At 47.7% G+C, this 12,359-nt stretch overlaps 1 protein-coding gene across 20 annotated transcripts in view; it reads left to right on the forward strand.

Annotated features, from left to right (window-relative positions):
- PTK2 (protein tyrosine kinase 2) overlaps positions 1–12,359 on the forward strand; it is a 169,376-nt gene that overhangs the window by 98,684 nt on the left and 58,333 nt on the right. For 8 of the 20 annotated variants that reach the window (XM_074316377.2, XM_074316379.2, XM_074316376.2 and 5 more), the window contains 2 exons: positions 5,640–5,723; positions 6,726–6,743. The exons of 7 other annotated variants lie outside the window; for them this stretch is intronic. In XM_074316377.2, coding sequence (XP_074172478.1) covers positions 5,640–5,723; positions 6,726–6,743 — 102 coding nt within the window. The remainder of the gene's footprint in view (positions 1–5,639; positions 5,724–6,725; positions 6,744–12,359) is intronic. 5 more of the 20 variants (XM_074316381.2, XM_074316386.2, XM_074316380.2 and 2 more) reach the window with 1 other exon arrangement.

Consider the following 12,359-nt stretch of genomic DNA (forward strand, 5'->3'; position numbering starts at 1 on the left):
CTGGTTCAGTTTCACACAGCTTGAAAAGGATGGAGCTGGGGTTGGAATTCAGGTTATAACTGTCCTCCAGGCTCTATGGTATTTTAGCCCCAACGTAAGGGAATTTGCCCCAAGTATAGATGAAGAAGTACTTGGGAAGATGCTTCTATTCACCACTGGAAAGGTCTTACCTTACCTTCAAGACCAGCTTCGGATGTCACCACCTCCTGGAAGCCTTCCCTGACTACTCCAGCACTTTTTTTCCTCGGGGTTCTCTAGCCCACTGTACAGCTCTCTGGGCATTACGTGGATGTAATCATTTTAGAAGCAAAGCCCCTTGTCCTCTAGACCGCAGCCCCATCATAGGTAAAGCCATACTCTGTCTGTTTATTGTCTGGGACTTAAGTGCTTAGTAATGGCTTCAAATGAACCGATGAGTGCCAGCGCAAGGTGTGGACACAAGCTGGGACATGGAGGAATGCATCCAGGTAGCGGGAGCAGACGGCAGAAAGGCAGGTGTGCTCAGAGCTAGCAGTGACACTGAGAGCTGCTGGATTCCCGGGAGCTGGTCACCCAGTTTTCCTGGATGCTTTTGAGGAGGTTTTAGGCAAGGGGCGTGGAGGCTAGGTGACAGAATAAGGGTCATGATAACTGGAGTTTTCAGCTCTTGATGGATCCCTGGCTGGGAAATGAAACAGTGTCCTTACCTTCCAGAGACGTGATACCAGGCTCTCATTCACATTTCCTTGCAGAGGAAATGTAGTTCTCAGACCTTCAGTAAGATCACAGTTACAATTGGTGTTGAATATATGAAGAGTTTCTTTGGAACCTAGGCAAGGTTTCTCTATAAAAATAAGTGTAAGGTGAACAGATCTACACGGCCTCAAGTAATTTTTTTAGCCTAATTATTCAGTTTTTAGGAAACTTGCACTTAGATATTATGGAGCTCAGGTAGAACTTAGAACGGAGAGGCTGGTGCTTATAATAAGAGGTCTGTAGGCGGTCATAGCCGGAGTGTGACCTGGATCGGGAGGGGAGCCTGAGCGAAGTCTGTGTGGGTGACAGGTCCCCGGAAGCAGATATTTCCAAGGAAAATGAGTGAAGAAAGCTGAATTTAAACGTCTTGAAAGAATCAATTGTTTTTGTTCTGTTGGTTTTGTGTCTTAGGATTTGCTTTGTTTTGTTAATAACCAGGCCTCTGTTAAGCCGTAAAACCATAGGTGGGGGGACAATAGGTGGGGGGGAGTAGATAGGTGGGGGGACAGTAGGTGGGGGGGGCAGTAGGTGGGTGGGGGGACAGTAGGTGGGTGCCACAGTAGGTGGGGCAGTAGGTGGGGGGACAGTGGGTGGGTGCCACAGGTGGGTGCGAGGAGAGCTGCAGGCTCAGCCTTGGTGCCTGCGAGCTTGTGAACTGTCTGCATCGCGCATGAGGCGACTGTGAAACAGGTTTTCTCTTTCATTTCCGTCGTGAAACCAGCACAGTGGCCGTTTCCTGTGGGCAGAAATGTTTGGTTGGATGTCTCTGCTGATTCCTTTGTGAGGAGACTTTTTCAATATTTATTGCAAATAACATTTGTTTGTTTTTACTTTGTAACCGATTCTTTTGGTTTAGTTGTTAATCATTCAATATCATTTCCTTTATATGAAATTATTTTTAGGTTTTTCACGTTAGTGACTGACAATTATTCTAAACTGAAATATACTTAACAAAGTAAATGTTATTTTCATTAACCTGCTTTATTACAAATTCTACAACTATTTTACACATGCAAAAGTAGTTTGTAAACTTCTGTAAAATATAACAAGGTGATGTGTACATAGTCCATAGTAATTATTGCATTTTTTCTCTTTTCCCGTCATCTCTGAAATACAGGTGTGTCATCCATTCATTGCTATGTCACTGCTTTGTAGACATACGTAGTCACACATGAATGAGGCCCATTGACGTGTGTTAGCTTGTGTAAGCCTCAGGACCGTTCCTGCAGTAATATCCCCACGTACAGATGAGGAGACTTGGCAGCTCAGAGTCTCAGCGCTCGAGAACCTGAGTGGGGCGCCGGCTCTTGCACTTGGAAGCCCACTGCCCCTGCGTGAGACCCCGCTGACTCCTGCAGGGGCTGGGCCGTGTCCGCTGGGCGGGGAAGGAAGGGAGGGGTACTTAGAAGCGTGATTCCTTCGTGGCTCCCCCTTCGCTGGGAATAGCTGGCACTGACTCATTTCTGACAGACACTCAGGTTAAAATTCAAAAGTCTGCCCTGCTTTCAGGTGTGAAGCAATTGTTTTGTATGGTTTACTTCCCAGTGTCAATTTTGATAATGCTGGATTTACAGGGTAGTCTGTCTGCTGCTGAAAGCTTGATTTAAATGCCAGCTTTTGGGAATTTTTTTAAAATGCCACATTTAGAGTAGTTTTTGTAAATTATATGCTTTATGGCATAATTTCATCACATTAGTGCCGCTGATCGTTTTGTGTGCAGAGTGGTAAGTACTGGATGGTACTGACATCTTCCCAGTAAGTACCTGGCGCACAGGGAATTCTCCTCAGCTCACCAGTGGTGTTAGCAGAGACTCAGCCCCCAGGCTTGCCCTCGTCTCTCACTGGGTATAGACAGGAAGTGGCTTGAGCCTGAGGAAGGAAGTGAATCGTCTCAATGCCCCGCCCTGCCGCCCTGTTCCCAGCCCGCCTCCCCCACCACGCCGTCATTCAAGCTCTCTTTGCCTCTTGCCATCTGAGGGTGCTGCTTAATCATGTACGTCCCTCTCCTCTCAGTTTCTGAGAGAGTTGAGAGAAATGCTCCAGTGGCACGTGGGCGCTGAAGTGTCTACGTCATGTGGTAAAGCAGCGCCCTTGACCTGAACCTCCTCTCTCAGCTGCAGGCACGGTGGAGACGCTCACTTGTTGGGCCCCTGCCAGGGAGCAGCTGAGACGCTGTCTCATGACGAAGAGCCCAAAGGCAAAGCAGAGCAGTAGTGAGCACAACACACATTGAAAGAGGATGTTTTCTTTACATACTCTTTCCTGGCCGCACTCGTCTGTTCCCTTGACCTGTGAATTTTGTTTCCAGGTGGAGAGTAGTCCCGTCTTCTCCCTGTGGCCTCCGTACAGTACGGGGTAACGCACTGCTGCCGAGAGACTTGGGGCAAAAGTGCATTTCTGTCTCTATAAAAACATGCGTCACGATGGACAGTGTTTGGGTGTGCTTGGCTCCTAACCTTAGTCCTCTGGCCAAAATTATTAGCACAATCATGAATGAACTTTAATAATCTTTAAAAATTGTATTCCTAAAATACAAGCAGCCCAAGTGTCATCCTGCTAAATATAAAAACAGATATTGCTAATATCAAAAGGCCATTTTATTTATTTCCTTTACAGAAAAAAAATTTTAAAGGACGGCTTGAAACTTTGGAACTTTAGTATAAATTCTAGAATTTGATATCAAGGCTTCTCCGCCCTCCCCTCCCACCCCACCAGTCTGTAGCATGTTGTGGCTACATAATAATTGTGTAATTTATTAAAATCAAACTGCATGAGTCAGGACAAAAATATTTGATACTTTCACAAGCAAGAAACTTAAGTGAATGGATATTGTTATGCTTTTGAATGTTTCATTTTTTAAAAACCTTTTATCATGGGAAACTTCAGACATACAAAGAGTAAAGAAAGACTAGTTAATTGCAGCTCATCTCTGTCTCCGCCCCCTTTCAAAAGCACGTGTCTCCCAGTGGGCGTTTTAAAGCATCTGAGAGTCAGATGAGCATTGCTTGTTGAACTTGGTTTGCTGTATCTCCTGTCTTTTCCTGTATCTCTCGGGTAGGACTCTTTTTTTGTTTGTTTTCCTGATTGCAGTTTATTTGTTGAAGAAATTGTGTCACGCTATTGTTCCCCACACTGGATATGGCCGATCACATCTCTGTGATGTGTTGACGGCGTTCCTCTCAGGCCCCGGTATTTCCTGGAAGCCAGTTGTGAGGATCGAGAGAACTCTGATCAGAGTCGGGCTCCGTGAATTTTGTTTTTTACAAGAATAAGTCATGGTTACGTGCATGACACCTGGCTCTCTCTCTGTGACGTAAGACCCATGGGTAGGTTTGGTCAGCCTGTGATGCATCCATTATAGAGTTCCCCTGAGCGTTTTACCTCATGGCTTCGGCAGCTACTGATGTCCATGCCTGGATTTCATGAGCGGTCGTAAAACAGTGACATGCAAATTCTGTCATTTCTTCCTCGGTTATTTAGCTGGAATACTTCTAAAGATAATTTGCCTTCGTCAGCTAAAGAGAAATGCCTTATTCTTTCCCTTCATTTACCAATTCTTAAATAACAAGCTGCCTCCCTAGCCAGATGTTGTTGTTGTTGTTTATGGCGTTTTCTCTTCTGAGTATCGTTAGGGATTCATGGATCTTTAACACTGTTGAGGGCAGGGTTGTTCCCATGACAACCCCAGGTTGGATGATTTCCCAGAAGGACCATTTTCGGAACACGGGGCTCAGATAAAGTTCAACTTCGTCAACACTAAACCAACGTCTGAGGAGAGGCACAGATTGAGAGTTCTGGTCAGACAGGTCTGTTGCTTTATTTGTGTGTGTAACTAGAGATGAAAGGAAAGTACATTATCCACTTGGTCTGAGCTTGTGATGCCCTTGATGTTGCCTTAAATGTTGTTGGAATCACAGGATACCGTCCGAAAATACCACTAGATTTTATGTCGCTTCTTCTCATTTCTGCTCCTAATGCATTGATACATCCGTAAGTTGTGCCACCTTGACTCTGACCCATGCTCTGCCTCGGCCCACACCTAACGTCCTCATTTTTCTTGATCGGCCCCTGTGGGTCTGTTGTTAAATGTTCATGCCACCTATGTCTCCTCTGTCACATGTTATCAGCGCTGCATCTTAAAGGGCTTTGCTGTGTGTCCGTTGTTTGACTTCATTTTGTTATGCCCACTGATGCTCTTACCACATGTAATTGTTGCTTCTCTGTTTTCTTTTGTGCAGTGAGATCCTAGAGGACTAGGATGTATCTAGTGGTCCAGCAGTTGCCTAACACAGAGTTGGCTTTCAGATGAGTTTGGAGTGTGTGAATGAGGGAGTGAATGTGTAAATGATGCCGTGGGAAGGGGCTTTGCATCCTATATGTCCAAACAAGCTCATCACCAGTTTTTATGTTAAGGTAATTTATTTAAGATGTCCCCTTAGCTCTGTGTGTTGGTGTCTTTGCTGATGGTTTGGGGAAATTGCTCATAAAGCTGTTTCACAAATCAAGATCTGCTAGTATTCTGCCATTTTGTCTTTATGGTTGCATGTTAGATGTTCCTTGAATTATTTATTGGTCTTTGTTTTTTGTCTTGTTTCCTTTTGTTTCGGATTTGTTACCTGTAAAGATACGTATGCCTCACTTGGCTCCGTGGAGACTCTGCTTATGTCTTGAGAAGTTTCTGTATCTAATGCTAATCTTTGCTATAAGAGGAAATTGCGTTTTAAAATGTTAATACGTTTTTTAAAACCCAAGTCAATCATAGTGAGAAATAGTATCAGTAGTCAAATAAAACATTACGATTTTGTGTTTGTTTTTATAGTATACCTTAACTTGTAACATAGTGTCCTTTCGAATTGAAATAATGTTTCTGTTTTTCTCTCTCCTCCGCCTGCCTCTCTGTAAAGGAGTCAGTCCCCGCCCGCATAAAGTTAAGAAGGCCAGGCGCTTTCTCCCTCTGGTCTTCTGTGCCCACGACCCTCCTCCTGCTGGTACTGCGCTCACACCTGCACAGGCTCTTACTAACCCGGCGCCCGGGCCGCGAGCGGGTCTAACCAGACGCTTGTAACTGGCCCTGCGCAGGGCACCCCTTTACTGGTGTCCCTGTGTGCTGCCCACGACCCGCAGCCACACAGCGGCGAGAGCTCGCCTGCAGGTCTTCATGCTGCCCTGCTGACAGAAGACTTTGTTGGCCTGTTTGCAGATTGTACATGCATGGCAGGGCAGGGCAAGAAGTAGCACTCCGGGTCCATCAGTGGGTCTCAGCGTCGTACCGCAGAGGCGGCAGGGCCCGTGTTTGCCGTGTGGGTTTCCTGGTGCAGCATGCGGCCCGGGGAAGGGGAATGAGCGGCCAGAGTGAGCGCCTGTGGTCTGCTTTTGTGCTTCAGGGCAGCTGTTCGCGTGCTGTAGAGGGTGTTCTAGAAAAGCAGAGAGTATTTGTAATGATGGAACAGAACTTCTTCCAATGCTGCATAAATGGAAATGGAAACTTGACTTGTCCTCAGATCTTCGAGTACCCGACTCCTCACGCTTGCGTGCTGGGCTCCCCAGAAGGGCCCCAGCAGGGCCGGGCCCCTGGTCATCGTTAAGCACACTCTCAGGACCAGCTGTTTTCGTTTTCTCTAAGGGGACAAATTCCCGGTGAGGGGGTAGAAGCCGTTTTGGACATTTAATTGTGAGAGGCGATGCAGTTAGTTTTGCTCAGTGTGGTAGAAACCGACTTAAAGTCAACAGCGCTGCTCTGTAACTTTGTATAATGTGTTGCCTGCCTAGAACTCCGCGAAATGCTTTAAATCGTGTCAGCACACTTCCTGCTGCAATCTCTCTTTTGTCTTTGGAATTAGACCTTGGGGGGTAAATTTTTTGTTTTCTTTGCACTTTGATTTACTTGTCATTTTAATAGTGTTTTCCCTCTCTCCCCTCCCCCCTTTCCTCTCTCTCCTTCCCTCTCTTCCTGCTCCCCCCCTTTCTTTGCATGCCTCCTGGATCTGCAGATGAAATTAGTGGGGACGGTAATATTTCTTTTCACATTCATGTTACTAATATGAGATAATGACTTATTGATATAAACATAGTTCAGTATTCAATGAAAGGCAAAATGGGGTTTGATCCAAGAGAACAAGTATGAAAAGTGACAGTGTGAACAAATGGTCTCCTGAAAATTGTGTAGGGCTTTGACGTGGAAAGGGTAACTGTCATTTATCACGTCTGAGTGGTAAGTTTGAGTTGTATGTATTCATAGTGAGTTTTCTAGATTTCATGATTAAAACTTCAGAGTTGTAGGAAAACTGTCAAAATAGTATCATTCAGCAAGATTTGTCCTACTTGAAAGCAGGAAATGGGAGAGATCTAGCCACTATTTCCCAAGTACGTGCATAAATGCAGTAATCCTGAGTTTGGGAGTGAGGTAGTGGACAGGAAAGAATGCGAACTAATGAGTAAGTCACACAAACTAATTAGAGAAATGTCAGCGGTGGTGAGAAGGTGCTTTTTCAGGCAGTTGTTGATAGCACTTAATAAACTGGACATTGAAAAGTCACGTGTAGTGTCTTACGTTTCCCATTTACTTTGTGCACGGGCTGCATGAAACTTTATACTCTTTCAGACGAAAGGAGTAAGATTGTTTAAACTAAAATTAAGGGGGAGGTGCATTTTTTCCCCCTCACAATTAACTGAAAGGTCGCTTTTACTGAAGATTTCATCTGTGTGCATTTTTGTGGTGGGATTGGTCACTTCAGCTTAATGAGCACAGAGAGCACGTAACTATGACTTTGGGAAAGCGTGTCTTCTTCATGAGACTTCAGCACGAAGGGCCGAGCTCATTTCTAGATTGCCTCTTGGGAGGAGCACGTCTGCCGTGAATCCTCATTCTCAGAGCATGTGTCCTCACCGTCACGCAGGTGGGGACACTGACCACCAGAGGGCTCAGACACTGACCAGCCCGCAGCTGCTGGGCGATGAGTGAGTGGTCAGCTGTCAGGTCCGGCCTCCCACTGCCCCGTCCTGTCACCGGCTGACTGAGTGGTTGTGAGCGAACTGCTTCATCTGCTGTGTCTTCGTCTGTGAAGTCGCCGTGCTTGTCACAAGAATTACTGAGCGTAAGGACTCAAACAGAGGTCTGCTTAGGTGGCTGTGCCCACATTACTTATGGAAGGAAAGCATTTCCGTGCATTTGCCCACGTTTGAATTTCCCAGGACTGTAAATTAGGTGGGGCAAGTGCTATTATTCCCATTCTACAGGCGCGTAAGCTGAGCCTTAAGCATTTAATCACTTGGTCTAGGTCGGAGGTCTGCAAACCCAGGTCCCCGGGCCAAGTAGCCCCCCACCCCCGTTGTCATACTGCCCCTGAGCTAAGAATAATTATTATGTCTTTCAATGGTTAGGGATTGATCCAAAGAATAGTATTTGTGGCATGGAAACCCTGTGCTTCAAACTCCAGTGTCCGTAGTCAAGTTTCCCTGGGACACAGCCACACCTTTCGTTTACACGCTGTGCTGTGGACGGCAGAGCTGAAGGCTTTCAGTGCAGACTGTGTGACCAGCAAAGTCTGAAATATCGCTGTCTGGCCTTATGTGGGGACAGGTGGCTGATGCCTCGGCTGGGTCGCAGCTAAATGAGCTCGTGAGTATCACAGGGCCGGCGGGGTGCTTCCTTGCTTCCAGGAAAGAACTCATCCCACCGCTTCCCAGGGCTGCAGGGTTAAGGGCGAGTCTGGGTTTCCCAGGTTGGATAAGAAGCAGTGCAACTGGTGAGTCCCCTGAGCTGCCGAAGCCGTCTAGTCACTGCAGATGTCACCCTGCGGGATTGGCGACTCATCCACACTTCCTGAGGGGCGGGGAGGCCAGGCAGGGGAACAAGGTGTCAGAATGCAGGTGTCCAAGCCAACACCAGCACCACCAGGGGGAAAGCGCACCGTTTCCTGCCAGGCGAGCAGAGGAGGCGGGTGACAGAATCACGTTGTCTGCAGCCTCTTCCAGGAAAGCTCAGCAGGCTGCCAGCGTTTCAGGAATGTGGAGCCTGAAGGCATTTGTGCAGCTGCTTTTATTTCCAAGCAATGGATGATGTTCATTGTCCACCAGCGTCCCTCCCAGACTCCAGGACGACCCCCGCCCAGTGACCCCAGCGCACCAGGCTCTTTCTGTGCGTGTCCATGTTTTCAGAAGGGACTTTACTGCGTCTCTTTTCACCTTGCTTTAAGATGAGAACTCAGTACTTTTCTCATTACTGACCTGTGCTTTTCTGTCCTTTTTCTGTGTCTCCCTGTCGTTTTTACTTTACCACATATTGTGATACCAAGCCTTTCAAATTATAACACTGTCCAGGGTTTTAGAAGTCTCTTTTTTTTGGTGTTTATTTTTGAAATATTTAACTCATGGGCCAGGGATCCAAAATTGTCTCCCAAGTACACAGGCCCAGTGAGCCTTCCTACAAGCAGCCCTGCAGCAAAGGTGTGCCAGGGGCCGGGGTGGGGGTGGGGGTGTCCCCAGAATATCCCTGGGGGACAGTCCATGTCTCACAAGGAAAGGTGCCCCTCAGCGTGTGGAAGGCCATGTGCTGGAGCGCTCTGATGCCAGCCAGCCCGCGCTGATCGATGTGGGACCGTGAGAAGCTTACATGTCCTCTGGTGCCTCAGTGCCCTGCCTGTGACACAGGCGTGATGGTAACAGTGCCACCTCTGGATTTTCCCAGGGATTAAATGGCAGTATACGGGATTGTGCAGAGCATGTCTGGCATGGGGCAAACACTCTCAAGAATACTATTAATAGCTGCCATCTTCAATACTAAGTGGGGATGCAGACCTACCTGCTTCATTTGTGCCCAGCTTTTTTAACCTGTCTCCCTTTTTCTTATATTTTCCTTGGATCATGCCATTATTTTGGAGGCCCAGGCAGTTTTAGCCTGGGCTCCAATTTTTCAGAGGCCCTGGAGTATGTAAATATACTTCTGTCAGTATCATACTATCCATAATCCTAACAGCCAGGAAAGAAAAATACAGAATAGAACCAAATCAGCATCCAGAATCCTTGGAGGAACACAGCGAGTGCTGCCAGTGCAGACACCTGTGGGGGTTCCAGCAGCACCTCAGGGGGGTCCGTTACCTTCTGCAGTGTTGGCTGTTGCTCCGTGAGAACCAGCTCAGAAGCAACAAGAGCTCCGTTCGTGGCAGCAGAACTTCTCCACTCCCATTACCCCTCAGTACACACACCTGCACCCAAGTGTCCTCGTGAATAATTCCCAGAAAGCCTTGATAGTCCCCAAAGGCTTCATATAGAATTCACAGAGCGTCAAAGGGAGATTTACAAGTTCTTTACAGTGACTGTGGATGAATTGAAGTGCGTGCAACTTGGTTTTTCCCAAATCAGTTTGGTGTGCTAGCCTGATACATGTTAGCCATTTGTCTGTACTCCTTCAAAGTGTTGCAGAGGTCAGTATCTCCACTGAGGGCTTTATAAACAGGCCGCCCTGGAAGCCATCGCTGTCAGACCAGGAAGGAAGCCCAGCTCCCTCCCCGTCCCCAGAGCCCAGAAGAAGCAGGAGAAGCTGTGTGGCAGTGTGAGCCTCCTAACACCCCTGGGGCGCGTGTTCTCATTTCACACCTGAGCCCGGGAGGTGACTTCTCAAGGCCAAGCAGGTCCCCCCCCAAATGTGTGGTCTGTGCTTTGTCCCGAGCATTGCGGCTCCCACCTTCACCACTTGGCCTCGCACAAGTGACATGGCTTCCCTTCCCCAGCATCGGGACACGGACACGCCATTCACTCCCTGTGTCACCGCAGTGCGTTTGTTCTTCTTGTTCAGCAAGGACTTGCCGAGTGCCTTCTCTGTGCCGGGCACTGCCTGGGTGCCAGGAACATCGTGATAAACAAGACCCACAGGGCCCCGCCCTCATGGGGGCCCCGTTCTGGGCACGGGGCAGGCAGTGGACAAGGAACCAAGGACTGCCAGGCAGCTGGCAAGGATAGGTTCCAAGGACGAGAAATGAGGCAATGTGATGAAGAGTGATGGGCGCATAGGGGGTGCGGGTGGGGGGCAGGTTCGCTTGAGGAGGCGTCTCTGAGGAGGTCACCCTGGCTGAAAGCGGAAGCGGCCCTGAGCCAGCAGGCGCTGTCACGCGTGGGGAGCCCTTACCCGCGAGAGTCACTGCTTTGCTGTGGGTAGTCTCGTACCTTCTCCACAGGCAGCAGACACCCGCCCTCCGAGAAAGAGGCTTGAGGACGGGCGGGCAGTGACCCCCACGGCCGTGGGATCCCTCGGTGCCTGTGCAGTGGATTGGTCCAGAACATTTCCTTAGTGAAGCTGGGGGCCGAGTGCAGGGGCTGCTGCAGATTCCTGAGCAGCTGGGAGGGACGCAGGGAGGATGGCTGAGCAGCTCTCAAGCCCGCGTCCTGCCAGTGCAGCGTCCGCCGGTGCCCTTTCCTCCAAAGGTCCATGCTTTGTGTGACAGCAGGCAGGAAGGGCAGCATTTGATTGTGGCAATTCAGCCTCAGTCACATCAGCTTTCTGAGGGGAGTGGCATGAAGCTGAGCTTAGTAGATTACCCGATAGAGAGAGAAACTGGTCTTGCTGTGAGAGTCGTATCCTCCCCCACCTGCCACTTAGTCCCGTTCCTCACAGGTGCCTGAGTCGCTACCTCTGTCCCCAGATGTCATTTCACAGTGTCTTTTGTTAAGCCATCCTGCATGAAAGCCTAGAACATGACAATTTACCAAGAGCAGGAGCAGAGGGAGAAATAGAGAAATGAAAGACTGTAAGGTTTGGGGAAGATTCGATGTTTTCCTTTAATCCCGTACATAGTATTATTTATAAACCTGTAGGAATAATGCAGGTTGTCCACCTGGCACATTGGACCTACAAACAGGTTATATTTGCTCAATGTCTTAAAGAGAATTAATTTATTGACTTTACATTCTGCCAGCTGAAAATGTTTTTAACTTTAATCATTGTAAATGATGATTACAAATGAAGAAAGGAATTCTCCCAGGAGCGCTTAGGTTTGATCTCAGTCATTGCACTAGTAGCAGGGGGAAGGATTGACATCCTAGAGAGCGTGAACTAGATATACAGCCTCTGTTTTCTTTGGTGCCTATAATTTAATATCTGAATGAAGTAATAGTGGCATCACAGAAGAAAGAACTTTGAGCTTTTAGTTTCTCGGGGGTTTACAGTGGCTGCCAGATGAAGTTACCAAAATAGAGCTCTCTTTAAATGATAATTCAGAAAGGACCTCCACTCCTTTCCTGGCCCAGCAGCTTAAATCCTTACACGTGCAGCAACTAAAGGTTTCCCTCTTTCCAGATGTTCCAGCGGGATCATTACCCAAGTGAGTGGTGGATTCCTTCACATGGGTTTTTCTCCCATTAATATAGTGGTGGACTTTCAAAAAACTTTTTATTAGGAAACATGTAGGCATTAAAAAGGGAAACTTGTATAATGAACCCCATCTACAAGTTTCAGCAATTACCAACTCATGACACTCGTGTTTTCTTGGTCTCCTCACTCTAAATTACTTAGCAGCGAGCATCATACCATCCCACCTGTAAATATTTCCATATGTGTGTCTTAGAAGGAGGGGACTCCCTTCTAAATACAACCATGTCATCTGCCCCCAAAATATCAGTGATAGGTGTTC

The sequence above is a fragment of the Rhinolophus sinicus genome, chromosome 6 (assembly GCF_057876585.1).
Source record: "Rhinolophus sinicus isolate RSI-liver-muscle chromosome 6, RSI-T2T, whole genome shotgun sequence".
NCBI classification, from domain to species: domain Eukaryota; kingdom Metazoa; phylum Chordata; class Mammalia; order Chiroptera; family Rhinolophidae; genus Rhinolophus; species Rhinolophus sinicus.